This window comes from Pituophis catenifer, unplaced genomic scaffold (assembly GCF_029215685.1).
Source record: "Pituophis catenifer annectens isolate HBS135680 unplaced genomic scaffold, rPitCat1.0.hap2 SCAF_1, whole genome shotgun sequence".
Taxonomy (NCBI): domain Eukaryota; kingdom Metazoa; phylum Chordata; class Lepidosauria; order Squamata; family Colubridae; genus Pituophis; species Pituophis catenifer.
The window spans coordinates 247,069,343-247,089,844 of NW_027256881.1; the positions used below are offsets into that span (position 1 = coordinate 247,069,343).

The following is a 20,502-nucleotide window of genomic DNA, read 5'->3' on the forward strand; positions in this document are numbered from 1 at the left end:
TTCTGGGAGTTGAAGTCCACAAGTCATAAAAGTTGCCCACCCCTGTTCTAGAATGTTCTGCATACACACACTAGAGCCCCACACTTGAGAATGTCTTTAAAGTGCCTTGAATTCTTTAGAGACAAAGCAAAGTTGATATATATTTACATGAATTTTAAAAATGTCATAACATAAAAAAGAGTTTCGTTAATATGATAGAAGAAGGGATTTTTGAGAGGCCTTTCTTTAGGAAAGGATAAGGCTAACTCTCTCTGATGATGTAGCCTTGAAAAACTATCTTCCCAAACTGCAAAACTGCTGTTAAGTCTGTTTGCATTGTGTGACAGTGGGATTATTCTCACATCTAACCAACATACTCCCAAACTGTCCTACTAACTATTTTTAGAGTACATGTCCTCCTGACATAGCCTTCATCTTGTCCCCAACTTGTTATGGAGGCAAATTACTTTCATTTTTGGTTGTTTTGGAATTAAGATAGTGTTTTCCCCTTTTTCTTTGTCTCGCCATACAGACATTCTACAAAGCCTCTGATGAGGGTTTTGGGTTTTTTTTTTTAATTTTGATTTATATGCCGCCCTTCTCCGGAGACTCAGGGCGGCTTACAGTGCATTAAGCAATAGCCTTCATACTTTTGTATATTTATACAAAGTCAACTTATTGCCCCCCCAAACTGGGTCCTCAATTTACCTACCTTAGAAAGGATGGAAGGCTGAGTCAATCTTGAGCCTGGCAAGATTCGATCTTACTTTAATTGCAGACAGCTGGTGTTAAATTACAGAGCTCTGTCTGTTGAGCTATCCAGGTTGATGTGGTTCCATTGGTCATTTTCAGCTATTGTAGGCACTCCTCCTTCTGACTGAAAGGTGTGCATACCTGTGACAAAGAACTATAGTATAAGAGAGAAAGTGTGCCTGAATGGAATATGTCTGTATATGTGGGAAAATATTGAGGAGTCATTGCTTACAATTTGGACTGCATCTATATTCAAGGCAGTGAATTCAGCCTTTAGGTTGAACGGTGTTCTCCTGTCATGAACTAGTGAGAGTGATGTTTCTTGAATGAGTTGCTTGTTTGATTACAACTAGACCTAAACCAAGTGATACCCCAGGAAGATCTGTGTTTACAACTGGCATTCCTCCTTCTACTTAGTCAAACTTTGAATGGCTTTGTTTTTTTTGTTTTTTGTAAGCAGCCCATTACAATTCTTTAATATGTATGAGCAAAATATGTCACTCTCATTTCAATTGATCAATTTAAATCTTAGGATCTATAAATTACCAGCCAAATGCTGGGCTACAGTTCTCAGAATTCTCAAATGTATTGGTCTACAGTGCTTAAACTCCTAGCAAGCATGGTCTTCATTCCCTTTATCTTTAGGTTATGGTTCAAGATGGCACCAGGTTAAGCCTGTTAACTAATATTAATAGGAGCACCTTTTCTCCTCGGATGGGATGCCCCAGATTATGAATTCATTTAGCTTTTAGTTTAAAAATATATGTAGAAACCTGAAACTCAAAGATCCAGAGGATTCTACTTCTATCTTATTTTCCCCTCTAATTCTTGAATAATGCCAATGCATTTCAACCTATTCTTCATACAACATGGAAAACAATCTTAGAAACTAGAGGATTTTTTTTCTTTAAAAAAGCAGTTTCTTAAATGTTAGGGTGATCTGTTGTTGTTTTGGCAGTAGGCAAAACCCTTGCCTAGCTACCATATTCATATTATTAGAAGGGTTTTTTTTGTTCTTTTCTGCCAAATATATATTCCAAGGCTCCTTTCCTTAGTTTCAGATCAGTGCAATCTCTCCCCTCCCCAGTATCTCTTCAGTGTTATAGGAGCTTGGGAAGATCAGGTGATTAAATCTTGATTTCTATTCCAGAAGGAACATTATAAAGACAGTTTTGTAGCATCCTTGAGCTGCTCTGGGAGCATGTTAATTTAATTTAACATGCTAATTTAATTTAACATGTTAATTTAGTCCCCCCCTTTTTTTTTTTACACAAGCTGTCCTAAATGTCTTGGACTGCACATACCATAACCTATGAATAACCAAGACATGAAAACCTATTGGGGATATGTAGAACAGGTCTTTGTTTGATGGATCTGGGGTGGGTTTTAACAGAACTGGGGAAGTTGTTTCTGGATATTTCCAGTAACAATTTTTAAAAATAAATAAATACACATAAATACACAGGATACTTTGCATGAAAAAACAGCAAAACTCTACTTCAAGAATTTATAGCTTAGATTCTCTTTAAATGTCTCATTGTACAGTACGTACTAGCACGTGCCCAAGGAAGGTTAGATTTTCTTGGGTGTTGACCTACAAGAGTATAATCTAGTCTTCAGAGATAAGAATAAGGGTAGAATGAATTCCTTTGCCTATTACGGACTCCCCAAATCTATTTTGAAGGAGCAAGCATTTATTTCAGAGCAGGTTTGGCAGAAGTATGAAGAACTAAGAGGATAGGAAAGGAGGAGAAATGTCTAATAAATAGTGTACTGGCATTTTAACAAATGGATTCTTCAGTCTGAAAAACAGAAAGGACAATTGACCAAATGGCAGTCATGGAGGAAGAGCATTTGATTGGCTACCTTCCTTTGTCTTCCATTCCCATCTGAAGAAGTAGAATATGATTATGGTGTTTTGGTGGCCCTTGGAGGCAGTACATCATTCTTGTAACTAATACTTTTTTTTCTTTGACATTGAATCTTTAATCATCATAATATCAGAAAGTGGACCAAATCATTACAGCTGTAACACAGCCTCTAATATTTTCAGTTTGTTAGGAATATGCTTTCTTGTAAACCAAGCTGTCACAAATATACAGTGCCTATTAGTAAATCCCAATAGATGAAAAAGAACTCTCATTGAGGTCCAAAATACCTATAATATGATATTAAATTCATCCACCATCCCACCATCCACAATCCAATTGTAATTGCATGGGAGTATTAAACCCTTCCTTCACTTGCTATCGTCATCCTCTTTTAACAACCCCATAATCCCTTGTGGGGTGGAGTCTGGGCAACTGAATGGAACTGAGTGTTTACTGGCTGGATGCCCTCCCTGATGCCAGTGTGGAGTTTATGTCAGCAGATATATTCTCGGTGTACCCAGAGAGAGAAATATCTGCCTCTACCTAAGATCGAAGTCACAGCCTCCTGATCGTGAGATGAGAGCTCCACCTCTCGGCCACCACACCACCCCCTTCCTTCACTTGCTATGGTCTGAAAAAAAAAATAGTTCTTTTAAGAATAGTATTTCCCCTGGAAGAAAATCCTTTAAGTTCCAGTAGGAACTGGAATCAGGATCAGACCAGGAAATCAATTCCACAGGAAGGTAAAACTACATTTACTGACATGGGCTACAATAAAGAATTTTTCAAGTCTAATTGTGCTGGTCCCTTTCTTATACACCAGTGAGCTGAGGAGGCATCTGCTGAGTTGCTTCCAAATGTTGTTCTGGACACAAAACATGTTTCAGGCCCTCTGGTCTACAAAACAGTTCCTGCATACTTCCACCAACATCAGCTTCCATATACTTCATACCTACAGATACAGGTAGTCCTTGACTTAACAATCATTCACTAGTGTCCATTCAAAGTTACAAAGGCATTGAAAAAAAGTGACATAACTTGTCTTTGCATTTATAATTGTTGCAGCATCTCCACGGTCATGAGATCAAAGTTTGGGCAATTGGCAATCACCATGTATTTACAACCATTGCAGGGTCATGTGATCTCCATTTGCCACCTTCCCAACTGGCTTCCAACAAGCAATGGGAAGCCAGATTCACTTAACAACCAAAATGATTCACTTAAGAACTGCAGTGATTCACTTGGCAATTGTGGCAAAATGGTAAAATCGGGCGTAACTTGAGTTAACAACTGCCTTGCTCAGCAACAGAAATTCTGGTCTCAATTCTGGTCTTAAGTAGAGGACTACCTGTATTTAGCATTTGTTCATAGTCTGACATTTTCATTATGCTACTAACGAGCTTTTCTAAATTTAAGCTGTCCTAGTAGAAAGTTATAAAGGACACTATGGATGAATGACAGCTGTTTTTACTGATGAGTTGTGCTGCTTTCTACATTTCAGATTCAGAAGGGAGAGATAAGACTTCTTTACATGATGCCAATTTTCTTTTACTTTTAAAAGCTCCCGTGTTTATCTTCCACTTTTTTTTTTTTTTTTTGCTCTTTTTAAGGATGGGCTTTATCTTTTGGCAGGATTTGTGTAGAAATTACAGTATGCCTCTGAATATTTATATATAAGAAAGTGACTGAGATTAAAAAATAAAAAAGGACATCAGAAGAAAAGAATCTTTATTTGTATGTTTTATCCAGTTTCTTCAAAAAGAAATATCCTAACCTAAATTGAATTAGAATTAACTTTTATTTTCTTCGGTTTTAGTGTTATTTTATATTCAGGAAGTATATAAATATTTGTCCCTATTCCTGGAGCAAATGAACAAAAAACCTTTTTAAAGACCAAACGTTCATGGAAAACTTCTTAAAAGTCAAACAACTACTTAAGCAAGAACATTATACAAATATATACCGTATTTTTCAGAGTATAAGACGCACCTTTTTCCCCCCTAAAAGGGGGTGACAATTTAGGTGCGTCTTATACACCGAATATAGCTCCGCCCACCCACTGGCCCCCACCCTTTGGCCTCTGCCTCGCAGCAGTTACCTCCTTGCAAGCAAACAGCAAGAAAAAACAGCTCCTTTCAGCTTCAGCATAGGCTAATTAGCACAAGTTGATTGGATCGGCCTCCCGACTCTCAGCTGATTTGCTCTCAGCTGTTTTGTGCAGGGCTCTGCTGCTTGCTGCAAAGAGGTAAATTGCTGGAGCAGATTTTTTTTTTTCCTTGTGCTAATCAAGCTATGCTGAAAACAAAAATAAAGCAGGCTGTTTGCTGTTTACTGCAATGAGGCAAAATTGCTCAGAGGCAGAGGGACATTTCTTTTTCTTCTTTTCCTCACCAAAAAAGGTAGGTGCGTCTTATACTCCGAAAAATACGGTAATTTAGCATAAAATTTAGTACCAATAGAAGAGAATATATGTAGCTCAGGGTTAAACCGTGGAGTTCTCATTGTTCTCAGAGCTTGGTTGTTTGTTTGGAGATATTTAATTACCCAACTAGACAACATCATTATCTAAATATTAGCTAGCTGGACAATGAAATGTTTCCAAGTAACAACTAAGCTCAGAAAACACCAAGAACTCTACATGAATGTAGTAGAAATGTAAGATGTAACAAGATTAGAAAAAAAAACTGACAGGACATGGGAGTTTGGTTAAAAAGAAAAAAAAAAACATGAACGTACCATAATCATATGAAAGTTATTTTGTGCAAGAAACAAATGCTTTTCAACCAGTGGGTTTTCTTCTTGCAATTTGTCATAGTTTTCATATCTCATTTTCCCATTCCCCTTCAATATTTATTATTTTTTCTGCATAGTTCCTTGTCTGGGCTTTGATTAGAATAATTCAGAAACTGGATAAAAATATCCATATGTAAAATTATCAGGCAATTCTTTCTCCAAAGCAAATTGTCTGTTTTAAGGCTGGTGTTATTAAATGTTGCTTTCATTTAACAGAGAGGAAGGAGAGAGTTATGTTTTGCTTTAAGATGATTGGTTTTGAACTGAATGAATAATATAACATGTTTTCCCAATCACTTATATTCTTTAGACATTTTATGCAGTCAGAAGCAGAATGATCGGTTTTTTGAAGTTAGACTATGTACTGTACAAAGTATTACGTCCAAAAAGTAATGAACTTTTGTGCTGAAATATCACCACAAAGCCAAAATTTTTTTAAAAAGGCAGTAAGAGCAATGTAAGACTGAATTCTTTGAACTCATATATAATGTATGACGGTGATGGGGATACGATGCTTCAGATGCTGAGCTTGTCGACTGAAAGGTCGGCAGTTCAGCTGTTCGAATCCCTAGTGCCGCGTAACAGGGTGAGCTTCCGTTACTTGTCCCAGCTTCTGCCAACCTAGCAGTTCGAAAGCACGTAAAAAATGCAAGTAGAAAAATAGGGACCACCTTTGGTGGGAAGGTAACAGCGTTCCGTGCGCCTTTGGCGTTTAGTCATGCCGGCCACATGACCATGGAGACGTCTTCAGACAGCGCTGGCTCTTTGGCTTTGTAACGGAGATGAGTACCGTCCCCTAGAGTCAGGAACGACTAGCACATATGTGCGAGGGGAACCTTTACCTTTACCTTTTTTATAATGTATGGGGTTATGGAAGGTATTTGAGAACTAGATGCAGTCATTAAAAGAATTATTGCCTTCTGGATATTATTCCAAAGCTTTCATGCAGACTGCTCTTGTATTTTTTCTGAACTTTTTTCCTCCTAAGTGAAATTAGTTTGTCAAAGAGTATGTCTTTATGCTATGTCAAAAGTGTAATTCATATATTTAATTTCATATATATATATATATATATATATATATATATATATATATATATATATATATGCAAATGAAGTAGGATTTATTCTGTTCTTGTTTCTTGCTTTCATCTTTTTTTCTCCTTTTCTCCCCTGCTTAATTCCTGCTTTGCTATATTTAGAGAAGAAACCCAGACCAATACCAACGTAAGTTTAGGACATGTTTAATGGAGAAATATTATAGCCATTCTTGACTTTGGTTTTAAATGTTTATAGTTCATGTAATGCAAATGAGGATAGCCAGTTAGATATTTGATGTCTTTCACATTTAGTTAGCTATATTTATCTGTAATTTCCACATATTTCATACTTCATTTTAGGATGAAATGTAAAGATCTTTTTTAGATCTTTAGATCTAAAGAAGTTTTCACAATTAGATGTACATATGGTCCATCCAGTAATACGCACAGAACTAATATCCTTTGGAGATTCTCAGTCATCCAGGTTATGGGTGCCCCAATGGTGCTTTTTCAGGACTGAAACTTTCTTGTTTTTTCTTGTGAAAACATTTCGCTTCTCATCCAAGAAGCTTCTTCAGCTCTGACAGGATAGTGAGGAATGGAAGGATTTATATTTCTTGCAGACAGCTGGTAATCTGCATCCTTTTAGAGCAGGGTTAGAGTTGGGGTTAGGCTACTTCCTGATCTCACCTTCCTCTGCTGGAGACAATGGATCTCCCCAGCCCTGCCCAAGCCACCACAGGTGCCCCTGACATGAGTGAGGTTGAGCTGGCCATGCCCCCCAGCCACACACCCCACCCTCCCCGAGGTCAAACAAAATCCTCAATAAAATCGAGTTTGACATCCCTGTTTTAGAGGGTCGTTTTAGAGAGTTCACCTGAGTAGTGCTCCTGTTCCTATAGTTTGCAATTTTTATACATTTGGGATGAACACCCTTTGAATGGTGTAGAATAGGAATGGATTTCCAGAGAAAAATTGCATACTACAGGAACCAGGAGCACGACTCAGGCGACCCTGAGGACACAGACACCTCCAAGTGCTTCAATGCCCCCTAAAGGATACAGATTACCAGCTGTCTGCAAGGAATGTAAACCTTTCCATTCCCCACTATCCTGTCAGAGCTGAAGAAGCTTCTTGGATGAGAAGCGAAACATCTTCAAAAGAAAAAAATAAGAAAATCCAATTGCCTCCTGAAAAAGCACCTTTGGGTCACGGAACTAATCTTATTGGATATGTTGTGATGGTTGTCCTTAACCTCATACTTGCAGGTGTTTTGCGACTATAAATTCCAGAAAGCCCAGCTGTTAATTCTGTTGATTATGGAGATTATGGAATTTCAATCTCCATACATCTAGAAGGCACCAGATTAGGGAAGACTAATTTGGAGACTGATCGCATAAATATTTCTCTAATGTTTTGAAGGGTGATATGAGAAAAAAAACCCAAGCTATTTGGTAAAGTAGGACATCACACAAAAAGTACAGAGGTTTATTCACAGTTTCCATTACATATTAATTAAATGAGAGATCCAGATTCGTTTATAGAGAACTAATGCTTTCAACAGACCAAAAAAATCCAATTTAATCATGATTATTACATTCACATTTTTAGAACTTGTCAAACTATTTCTGATGCTTCTCTATCTAATAGAATTGGAATGGCTAATTTGTAAAATTAATGATTTGTACTGGAGGAAAAATGTGATTGTTGCTAGACAGTGCATCAAACCCATTAACAGTTTTGAATTCCACTTTCCAAATTCTGCATGATTTTCTGTATGATTTTCTTAAATAGTATTTGGGCAAATTTATTTCAGTTAAATTGTCATGCAAGCAAATCTTTCAAAAAATGTCTCTTCTCCTTACTTCTAAAATATTTTTTCTCAGGATCTTATGTGTTTTTCTTTCTCTTAACATCCACAAAGGTTGACTGCACCTAAGATCCCAGAGGGTGAGAAAGTAGACTTTGATGTGAGTATTGCTGGTTCTTCCAGTGAATCTCTTGTCTCGCTAGTCTAAGTTTTAGACAAGAAAGTGGTTTTCATCACAGTATAAAAATCATTTCTGAATAAGTTCCGTAACTATGAGAAGATATAACTGATGCAACTGATAGATGTTTCAATAAATGGGAATATGTAAAGTTTTTCTGTGGAGGGAATCTACGCCATCCCAATAATTATACTTGGTGTCATGGAACCTTGGTTCCTCTCCAGTGGTGTGATTCAAAATTTTTTACTACCGGTTCTGTGGATGTGGCTTGGTGGGCGTGGCATGGCTTGGTGGGCGTGGCTTGGTGGGCGTGGCAAGGGAAGGATACTGTAAAATCTCTATTCCCTCCCCACTCCAGGGGAAGGTTACTGCAAAATCCCCATTTCCTCTTGATCAGCTAGGACTTGGGAGGCAGAGAATAGATGGGAGCGGGGCCAATCAGAGGTGGTATTTACTGGTTCTCCAAACTACTCAAAATTTCCACTACTGGTTCTCCAGAACTGGTCAGAACCTGCTGAATACCATCTCTGTTCCTCTCCTTTCTTTCCCCAGGATATTCAGAAGAAGAGGCAGAACAAAGACTTGATTGAGCTTCAAGCCTTAATTGATAATCACTTTGAAAACCGGAAAAAAGAGGAAGAAGATATAATGGCTCTTAAAGAGAGAATTGTAAGTTTTCCTCAAGTAGTCAACTATTTTAAGGTCTTCAGCACGAGGACAGACCATGAATTAAATTAAATATTAAGGGAGCCGATGATATTTTTTGCGGAACATAAATTGCATGTAAGAATTTTTATTCTATCCTTGAAAGAGGCGGAGGTGAGGCCTCTCCTCAAGAAGCCATCCCTGGACCCGGCTGTATTAGTAAATTATCGTCCGGTCTCCAACCTTCGTTTTGTGGCGAAGGTTGTCGAGAGTGTGGTGGCACAACAGCTACCCCGGTACCTGGAGGAAGCTGTCTATTTGGACCCGTACCAGTCGGGCTTCAGGCAGGGGTACAGCACAGAAACGGCATTGGTCGCGTTGGTTGATGATCTCTGGAGGGCTCGGGACAGGGGTTGCTCCTCTGTCCTGGTCCTATTAGATCTCTCAGCGGCTTTTGATACCATCGACCATGGGTATCATGCTGCAGCGGTTGAGGGAATTAGGAATTGGAGGCACTGTGTTACGGTGGTTCTCGTCCTACCTCTCTGACCGCTTGCAGTTTGTGTTGGCAGGGGGGCAGAGGTCGACCTTGAGGCGCCTCGCTTGGGGGGTGCCGCAGGGATCGGTCCTCTCGCCCCTTCTGTTCAACATTTATGTGAAGCCGCTGGGTGAGATCATCCGTGGTTTTGGGGTGAGTCCACCAGTACGCTGATGACACCCCGCTGTACATCTCCACCCCAAACCATCCCAATGATGCCCTTGATGTGATGTCCCGCTGCCTGGAGGCTGTGTGGGTCTGGATGGGGAGAAATAGGCTCAAGCTCAATCCTTCCAAGACTGAGTGGCTGTGGCTTCCGGGGTCCCGGTATAGTCAGCTGGTGCCATCGCTGACTATTGGGGGTGAATCTCTGCCCCCCACAGAGAGGGCTCGCAATCTGGGCGTCCTCCTGGACTCATGGCTGTCTTTAGAAGAGCACATGACGGCCATAGTCAGGGGGGCTTTTTATCAGGTTCGCCTGATCCGCCAGTTGCGTCCCTTTCTGGACCGGGATGCCTTGCGCACAGTCACTCACGCCCTTGTCACCTCCCATCTGGACTATTGTAATGCTCTCTACATGGGGCTCCCCTTGAAGAGCACTCGGAGGCTCCAACTGGTCCAGAATGCGGCCACGCGGGTGGTTATGGGCGCACCTCGTTACACCCATGTAACACCTCCTGCGCGAGCTGCACTGGCTCCCAGTGGTCTTCCGAGTGCAATTCAAGGTGTTGGTTACCACCTTTAAAGCGCTCCATGGCATAGGACTAGGATATCTACGGGACCGCCTTCTGCCACCAACCGCCTCCCTCCGACCAGTTCACTCCCACAGAGAGGGACTCCTCAGGGTGCCGTCGGCCAAGTTATGCCGGCTGGCGACACCCAGGAGGAGAGCCTTCTCTGTCAGAGCCTCTGCCCTTTGGAATGAATTGCCCCCGGATATTCGTAACATCTCTGATCTCTGGGTCTTTCGCTGTGCCCTCAAGATCCTACTGTTCCGACAGGCAGGGCTGTCTAATTGAATGATTTTAAATTGGGTTTTAACTTTGGGTTTTAAAATTCGGCCACAACTATTTAATGATTTTAATTAATTTTAACCATGATATTGTATATTTATGTTTTTAATTTTAGCTGTACACCGCCCCGAGTCCTTCGGGAGGAGGGTGGTATATAAATATAATAATAATAATAATAATAATAATAATAATAATAATAATAATAATAATAATAATAATATTAGTATGAATAGTCATGTCTTCTTCTAAGTGACTACATGCCCATTCATACAGCTTGAAAGGACAATATATAATTCTTACACAAATGGCGTTACTAGTCATTTGGGACCTAATGGGAGTCATTTGGGAGTAATCCTTTTAGTACAGGGGTGTCAAACTTGATTTCATTGAGGGCCACATCAGGGTTGTGTTTGATCTCAGTGGGGCATGGCTGGGGTCGGCATAGCCAACTCATGTCAGGGGCACCTGTGGTAGCTTGGGCAGAGCTGGGGGGATCCATTGTCTTCAGCAGAGGAAGGCGAGACCAGGGAGAGCGCCAAACCCTTGTCCTCCAGAGGAGCCTCGCCATCTCATCTCAGGTCATGCAGAGGACCCCCGGATGGGGGCGAAGGCTGTCCAGAGCCCTAGGCAGCGGATGGCAAGTGTCCAACCTGGCCTTCAAGGTCCCAGGACACTGGGACTCCACAGCCCAGCCCAGCCCTGCTTCCCTGAGCGGATTCCCGCCAGTGCTTACCTCCTCAAGGCTGCTGCTGCTGAGCTCATTCTTCTTGTCCAGGTTACTCATGGTGTGTGCAGGAAGGCAAAGTATGTGGGTCAGAGAGAGGCCCATTCCCTCTCCACGCAAGGAGACATGGCTTTGTAACTAAAGCATCCTCAGCGATAGGATGGAAGGCCATCAGGAGAGGTCAGGAGGAGGGGACAAGGGGATGGCGAAAGGGCAGCAGGACTGCTGGTGGCCATGGGCTAAGGCAGGACCTTCCTTCCTTCCTTCCTTCCTTCCTTCCTTCCTTCCTTCCTTCCTTCCTTCCCTCTCCCTCCCTCCCTCCCTCCCCCTCCCTCCCCTTCCCTTCCCTTCTTTTCCCTTCCCCTCTTCATTCTCCTTTCTTCTTCCTTCCCCTCTTTCCTTCTTTTTCCTTCCTTGCTCTCTTCCCATCTTCCCTTCTTTTTCTCTGGCTTTCCTTTAGCATCCCTTCTTGGAAGCTCAAATGCAAAAGGGGAAACATTTCTCCTTTTGTTTTGTTTTGCTTTTAGTTTGTTTTGCTAGCCCTCTGCCAGTGAAAATGGACCCCGGAGACACGCCCCGCCAGCTCCATTTTTAGCCTAGATGGCCTCCTGCCCTCTGCCAGCAAAAACAGAGCTTGGGGGGCATGTGTGGCCCCCAGGCTCTGTTTTTGGCCTGGACGGCCTCCTGCAGCCCTCTGCCAGTGACAAAGGGCTCTGTTTTTGCTGGCAGACGCACCATGGGCCGGTCCTACGCTGTTTCCAGGGAAACCCTGCGGGCCAGATCTAAACAGGCCTTGAGTTTGACACCTCTGTGGGAAGAGTGGACTAGAGGAGACTGTTGCATTTATACAATCTCCCTCTGATTTTATCTACAGGTAGTCCTCGACTTATGATCACAATTGAGCTCAAAATTTATGTTGCTAAGTGAGACGTTTGTTAAGTGAGTTTTGCCCATTTTACCACCTTTCTTGTCACAGATGTTAAGTGAATCACTGCAGTTGTTAAATTAGTAACACAGTTAAGTGAATCTGATTTCCCCATTGACTTTGCTTGCCAGAAGGTCGCAAAAGGTGATCACATGATCTTGGGACACTAATAATAAATATGAGTCGTTGCCAACTGTCTGAATTTTGATCACAATGCTGCAACGGTTGTGTGAAAAATGGTCATAAGTCACTTTTTTCAGTGACATTGTAACTTTGAATGGTCACTAAATGAACTGTTGTAAATCAAGGACTACTTTTATATCAACTTAAGAACATTTTTGTCATAACAGAATAATAGAGTTGGGAGGGACCTTGGAAAAATTCTAGTCTAACCCCCTGCTCAACCAGGAAACCTTATATCATTTCAGACAAATGATTGTCCAATTTCTTCTTAAAAACCTCCAGGGTTGGAGCACCCACAACTTCTGGAGGCAAGTTGTTCCACTGAGTAATTGTTATGTCAGAAAATTTCTCCGTAGTTCTAGGTTGCTTCTCTCCTTGATTAGTTTCCATCCATTCCTTCTTGTCCTGCCTTCAGGTGCTTTGGAGAATAGCCTGACTCCCTCTTGTTTGTAGTAACCTCTGAAATATTGGAAGACTGCTATCATGTCACCCCTAGTCCTTCTTTTCATGAAACTAGACATACCCAATTCCTGCAACTGTTCTTCATATATTTTAGCCTCCAGTTCCCTAATCATCTTTGTTGCTCTTCTCTGAACTCCTTATAGAGTCTCATCTTAATACTGTTCACAATTTAATTTCAACTGTTCATTCTCAGGAACATTTTTCAAAGGGTTTTGTTCTGGAATGAAATACAGTTCTAACCAAATTACTGCCCTTTCTCTGCAATGCATAGGAAAAACGTAGAGCTGAGAGGGCTGACCAGCAAAGAATCCGAGCTGAGAAAGAAAAGGAGCGTCAGGCCAGACTTGCTGTGAGTCTATCTACAACCTTTTGTCATTGCAGTGGTGAAATGTAAAATTTGTTACTACCGGTTCTGTGGGCGTGGCTTGGTGGGGAGGTATGTGACAGGGTGGGCGTGGCCAACTTTTTTTTTTTACTTTTAAAAGCATTTTTTCTACAACCTCTTCAGCAGAAGAGGTTGTAAAAAATGCTTTTAAAAGCCTCTGATGATCAGGCAACTCAGCTGGGATCGTCAGAGGCTTTTAAAAGCATTTTTTTTTTCTACAACCCTTTCGGCTGAAGAGGTTGTAGAAAAAATGCTTTTAAAAGCCTCTGACGATCCCAGCTGAGCTGCGCGATCATCAAATTTTTTTTTTACTTTTAAAAGCATTTTTTCGGCAGAAGAGGTTGTAGAAAAAATGCTTTTAGAAGTAAAAAAAAAAAGCCTCTGATGATTGCGTGGCTGAGCTGGGCGTGGGGGGGGGCGCAGGGATTTTTGCTACCAGTTCTCCGAACCACCCACCACCATCGCTACCGGATCGGGCGATCTGGTCTGAACCGGGAGCATTTCATCCCTGTGTCATTGGTATCTCAATCATTGCCCTCAATATAAAATGATCTGTTAAGAGTTATGATGATTACTTTTGGCTTTATCTTACCCCTTCCCCAAAAAAGTACCGTATGTCCCAGACCCAAATTCTCTGTTCTGCCTTTGTGAGTCCCAGGTATGAACCAGTGTTTGTTGCTATTTGTTTCACAGGAGGAAAAGGCAAGAAGAGAGGAGGAAGATGCCAAGAGGAAGGTTGAAGATGATATGAAGAAGAAGAAAGCCCTCTCCTCTATGGGTGCCACATACAGCAGCTATTTGGCTAAGGTAAATCTACTGATGGGCAGAGAAAGCCAGAATGTGATCAAGAATGAGCATTAATAATTAAGTCAAATTGGCTTAATTATTTTAAATTGCTTCTATTTCACATTTTATATATATGTTTATTTTGACTGTTCACCGCCCTGAGTCCTTCGGGAGAAAGGCGGTATAAAAAATTAAAAAATTAAATAAATAAATAAATAAATAAATAAATAAATAAATAAATAAATAAATAAATAAATGCTCATCTGAAAATTATCCAAGAATTTCTTGGAATTCCTTAATTTTACAATGGCAAAAACTTTCATTTTCAAGAAGAGACCAAAGAAATTCACCACAGGAAGGACCTGCTAGTCTCTATTTTATGTTTTTTCCCCCTTTTTTCTTTAGGCTAGAGCAGGGGTTTGCAAACTTAAGCACTCAAACAGCCTTTGGACCCGTTTCCCACAGAAAATAAAACACCGGATGCCACAAAAACCTTCCCATGCCTGACTATTTCTTGAGCGGCCACAAAACTAGCCTATGTAGTTGAATTAAACGTTCTGTTTCCTTCTGAAACTTTTTTCTTCTCTTGGATTTATCCATGGTTGGCCTACCGGGGATTGAAAAGCTCAATAAATCATGTGCTGGCGGGTGTTGCACATTGGCAGTTGTGACGCATATTTTGAGTGACAGGGAGCCGCAGCAGAAGGGTGAAAGAGCCACATGCGGTTCCAGAGCTGCAGGTTGCTGACCCCTGGGCTAGAAGGATAGAGTCTCACAACTTCCTTTAGCTTTGATCTAATGGTTCTTCAGCCCTGAGAGATAAGTCTTATGGCTTCTAGAGCATTTCCTGCAATGAATCAGAAAGACATGTAAAATAGGCATGCTGACAAATTCTTAAAAACAACTACTTTAGTACTAACCTGATGGCATCTGAATACAGTAGTGGCCAAAATTGTGGAAACCTTTTGGGGAAAGTGTATTTTTGAGGTCTGATGGCTAATAACATCACTTTTTTCAATATAATCATATTCTGCTGCTGGAATGGCCTGGGAATAGCCCAGACCTTAATCCAATTGAAAATCTATGGAACCGACTAAAGAAACCTGTTAGTCAGAACCGACCCAGCAATAAAACCCAGTTAATAGAAGCAATCATTCAATCTTGGTTTCACATTATAACAGCTGGAGAACTAAAAGACTTGGTTCACTCCATGGGAAGACGTCGTAAGGCTGTAATTCATGCTAAAGGTTATCCAACTAAGTATTAACTGATGTGATAATTTTTGTATATCTCATTTTTTCTATGGTGATAATTTTTATATATCTCATTTTTTCTACGTGCTTCACTTTTCTTCTTTATACTGTAACTGCTATTCTAATAGTAAATCCTTCATAAAAGTTATTGTATTACATTGATTAAATTATCTTTCATCGATATATAATTTTATGGTGCTATTCCAAAAAAAAGTGATGTTATTAGCTAATTTTAGAAAATACACTTTTCCCAAAAGCTTTCCACAATTTTGGCCACTACTGTATATCAGATTACAATCCACGCACTATGTTTAGTGCATTGATGGAGGATGATATGAATTGTGATCAAGCACTTTTACAATTCAGGATTACTGCTCTCCTGCCAGGTTTCGATGTTCTTCATTAATTCCTTCAATGGGATGCATCCAATGATTATTTGTTTATTTATATCCCATAAATATATCCAACACACCTTCTTCCTCATCCTATTTTCCCCACAACAACAACCCTTTGAGGTGAACTGGGATGTGAGAGAGTAACTGGCCCCAGGACACCTAGCTGGTTTTCATGGCTAACACAGGACTTGAACTTGTAGAGTGTTGCTTTCTAGCCTGGTGCCTCAACCATTAGATCAAACTGGCTCTTTCATAATCTTTAAACTCGTTCTGCACAGGCTGACCAAAAGAGAGGAAAGAAACAAACTGCAAGGGAAATGAAGAAGAAAATTTTGGCAGAGAGACGCAAACCTCTGAATATTGATCATCTTAGTGAAGACAAACTGAGGTAAAAAAAATATCCCCACCTCCCCCACTGCTCTTGTACTACGGTACATACAAAATTGAGCTTGTGCTTAAATTTGTTTTAGTACTTTTTGTGGTATTAAAAAATAGGAGGTGATATTTAAGAAAACAACATTTGTTACTATTCAGATAATTATTTAATCCTGATGAATTCTATCAAATTTTATTTAACATTAATATGTAATATTTTACTTTAATGGGTAATGTAAAAATAATCTATAGAATAAGAAAAAGAATAGATTAAATTATAACTTCTGCCTGCAGTTGCAACATTAGTAAATTCTCTCTCTCTCTCTCTCTCTCTCTCTCTCTCTCTCTCTCTCTCTCCATACATACATACATATTTAAATAAATAAATAAATAAATATGAACAAATATTTATGATAAAATGTTTAAGCATGTCAAGATAGATAGATAGATAGATAGATAGATAGATAGATAGATAGATAGATAGATAGATATAAAATTAGCAGTTATGAAAGCAGGGAATAAGAACAAATAAACAAGTATTTCCAAGGGGGAAAGGAAACAATAAGATTCCTCCAAGTATCTGTACTGGGTCCAATATACTTCAGTTTTTTTCATTAAGTATCCAGAAACAGGGTAAGTAATGAAATGGTCAGGCTCTCTATTTATATTTAGGTGTTCAAATAAATCCTCATAAGAAAAAATTACATGGGGAATTAATGAAATCCATAAACTAGAATTGTTCAGTTGTGTTGGACTTCTATTTGAATAGTCTTCCAACCAGTTCAACCATAAATTTAAGAAATATTGAGCTTATGTAAATATGTCTCTTTACAATTGCTAATTGTTTTGAGTTGTATTTCATTCTTTGTTATATCTCCACCTCTTCACAAATAAATAGGGACAAAGCCAAAGAATTGTGGGACTCGCTGTATGCGCTGGAGACAGAAAAATATGAATATTTAGAGAAGATCAAGAGGCAAAAATATGATGTGAGTAGAAAAAGAGATCTTGGCTTTGATTTTTGTTTATTTTCAGGGTGAAATCAGTTATATTCCTAAGGGAGACCTGGATTAAAGACCATAGAAGACCATTAAAGCCCATATACTATTCTGAATGTTTATCAACAAAATTCAGTTTTTCATCCCAGAGTGATAACTTCTCAATTGTACACACCTAGGGTGGATTTCTGCCTTCTACTTAAAATATGTCCTATGATGTGCTTGAAAATATTATGAAATAACTTTGTCATTTTAATTAATATGCCCATCTTTCTTTTTGAAGCATCTCCACAAACCAGATGGCTTATTCATGATGTTAAACCCCATCACAGCCAAGCCAAGCAGGGGAGCCAATGATCTATATAACTCCTAGGCAGTGTCAGCACTGCACTGAAATATCTATGAGACTAATAATGAACCCACTTCTGATGTCCCCAGCATCTATTAACTCTCCAGCCTTATCTTCATGTGAATTTATGCAGGCAGAAAAGCCAGCACCATTCTCTTCTGCTATCTGGAGAATGCTACTATAAGATAATAACCTTTAAAAAAAAAAGAAGTATAGATTATATCTTCTTCATATTGTGCGGAAGAAAATACTTCAAATTTGTCTACAAACTGTGAGCATGGTTATAACCATTCTACCTATGTTTTAATCCTGTTATTGTAGATAGAGCCAAATAATGTGCCATATTTAATTGCTCATAGTACATGCTTTACACTCTACAGTATGGTGGTGAGGGACACAAAAAAATGAGTTTAGGAATAAAGGAGAACTGGTGGAATTTGATTTTAGAAATAGGGAAGACTAAGGCAGGGGTATGCAACCTTAAACACCCAAAGAGCCATTTGAACCCGTTTCCCACAGAAAAGAAAACACCGGGAGCCACAGAACCCTTCCCTGTGCCTGATTATTTCTTGAGCGGCCACAAAACTAGCATATATAGTTGAATTAAAAGTTCTGTTTTCTTCTGAATTGGATTTATCCATGGTTGGCCTACTGGGGGTTGAAAAGCTCAATAAATCGTCTGCCGGTGAATGTCGCACATTGGCGGTTGTGACGCATATTTTGAGTGACAGAGCCGCAGCAGAGGGGTGAAAGAGCCACATGTGGCTCCAGAGCCGCAGGTTGCTGACCCCTGGACTAAGGCAACTCTCTTATACCAGTTGCCTGCTTTTATGTTGAGAGAATCCTTTGTAATGCACTCACAAAACAATGAGAGAGTTCTGACAGTGTTAAAAGGCAAATGTTTATCTGTTTCTGAGTACCTATTGCAAAAAAACCCCTCAATTTGTTAAGAACCCCAAAGTCAATAATGATCTTAATCTTTCTTAGATTTTATCACTACGTTGCAGGGTGCAGGCACTATCCAAGTTGTAAGTACAATGAGTTCACCCAGATGATATAAGCAGCAAGAGATTTTTACATGCATGAGCCTCCTGCATGTTGGGAGTCTGTAAACTCTAAATTTGCATAGATAAACAACAGGCTGGCATTCAATTCCTGGCTTACAAAACAAGAAATAGCCTCATTTCTTCCTCTTTTTTTTCTCATCAGCCTTTATTGCATTAATTCAGAAGTAGCTGAATAGAGATTTAATGTTGTATTCTGTAGATCAGCCTTTCTCAGCCTGATGTGTTGGCTTTCAGCTCCTATAATCCTTTGGCATAGCCGAAGATAGTAGAGGACAGCAGGCTGGAAAGATGGTGGTCAGCCATCCAAATCAGCGTTTCTCAACTTTAAGATTTATAGATTTCAACTCCCAGAATTCCCTAGCTAAAGTTGGAAAACATTGTTCTAAATGAATGCAGGACAATGGGAATAAAAAGTGATACCCGCAGAAAAATCAGTTCTGCAGGGTGATCTCTCCATCCAGTGGTTATCTTAGTTTGCTACTTCATAGAATGCTACTTCATAGAGTGACTGTAGTGGCTTAAAAAATCATTTCTATAGATCAAACCATCAAGAGTTGTGGGGGAAGGAGGGATAAAAACACCAGTAATAATAAATAAACAAACATTTTCAGTTATTTGTTTTTGTACAGTATTTGTACAGAATTATTTCTGTACCATCAGGGCAAACTATCTTTGGTAATTTCCCACATGTCCAAAAAAAGAAAAATAAAATAAAATAAAAAAGACAGTCTCAAAGCTGCTTTTTTTTCCTTCAAAAGACAACTGGACTGTTTTTTTCTTGAGGAAGAAAAAGAAAAATTCGCTTCTCATCCAATGATGAAGCTTCTTGGTCGTCACCAAGGAAAACAAACAGTCCAGTTGCCTTTTGAAGAAAAAAGCATCTTTGACACAACTGTGACCTGGATGACTGAGAATCTCCACAGACATATAAAAAAAGCCAGGTAAGAAAGATCAGTTAGCAGCTGAATGCACCATTTGTTTGCTTATATTTATACAAAAACCAAACCAGTGAGTAGGTGAGAGCCAGAAGACAAATCAGAGGCAAGTCTTTTCTGAGCCACCAAGGCAACACCTATGTTTTTTTTGTTTGTTTTTTTAAAGAATTGTACAATTAAAGGGAAAATTGCTGTTACCCATAAGAACAGTTGAGCTATAGATGGATAGCAAGGAAAGTTCATAAGAAAGCAAAATAAAGGAAGCACTACTTTTAGAGCCATTTCTTGTCCAATTTTGTTACCCAGGAATCTAAGCGCCATGCCTATTGTCTATCTTACTTCACACGTAGAAAAGAAGGTAAGTCATAAGCACCAATGCTAGTCTGGTAAACAAAGTTCCTTAATCAAACCCCTGGTTAAGAGGCAGACTCGGTATCTCTGCCCTCAGTTCCACAAGGCACGTGTTCAAAATCTACAAGTAAGCAAGTAAGTATATCGGGTAGCTGAGTTTTCCTTTTTCATGTTGTCCCGTTGCTTCCAATGTTGGAGTCTCTTGTTTCTGCTTGTCATGGAAGAAAGTCCCACCCTGTGAACCCAAGATGGTGAACCAGACATCTTATGGTTTGAATATTGTGAATTTACAGTACAGGACATTGTATTACTGCAAAATAATGTTAGCACTGCTTAGAAGAAAAAAATTATGCTTAATTGGCCAGCTGTCTCTTAAGACGAAAGTAGTATGTTTATCGCACAGCGAACAAGGCTATGTAAATATTAAGGATGACGTCAGTAATGTTAAAATTTTATTTTTTTCGTACTCTTTATTTCCTTGAGTCAGAAATTATATTTTGATTTCTATTATAATTGAAGCATTTTCACCGCATAAAATTGCAACTGCCCAAAACCTAGAAAATGTTTTTTAAATTTCCAGCACACTTCCTAGTCTGTCTTCCAGACAACCTGGAATATTTTTTCTTTTACTCTTTGGAAAGCCCTACATCAATTTGTGAAACAACAGGATCACTTTTAAATAGGAAGTGTCTGTT

General features: G+C 39.6%; 1 protein-coding gene across 12 annotated transcripts in view; it reads left to right on the plus strand.

Annotated features, from left to right (window-relative positions):
* The window catches only part of TNNT3 (troponin T3, fast skeletal type), a 53,696-nt gene that overhangs the window by 28,940 nt on the left and 4,254 nt on the right, over window positions 1–20,502 (plus strand). For 11 of the 12 annotated variants that reach the window (XM_070933149.1, XM_070933132.1, XM_070933205.1 and 8 more), the window contains 7 exons: window positions 6,598–6,622; window positions 8,360–8,405; window positions 8,976–9,092; window positions 13,185–13,262; window positions 13,992–14,105; window positions 16,011–16,120; window positions 17,006–17,096. In XM_070933149.1, the coding sequence (XP_070789250.1) occupies window positions 6,598–6,622; window positions 8,360–8,405; window positions 8,976–9,092; window positions 13,185–13,262; window positions 13,992–14,105; window positions 16,011–16,120; window positions 17,006–17,096 (581 nt within the window). Of the gene's footprint in view, window positions 1–6,597; window positions 6,623–8,359; window positions 8,406–8,975; window positions 9,093–13,184; window positions 13,263–13,991; window positions 14,106–16,010; window positions 16,121–17,005; window positions 17,097–18,441; window positions 18,483–20,502 lie in introns of all 12 variants that reach the window. The other variant, XM_070933141.1, reaches the window with a different exon arrangement.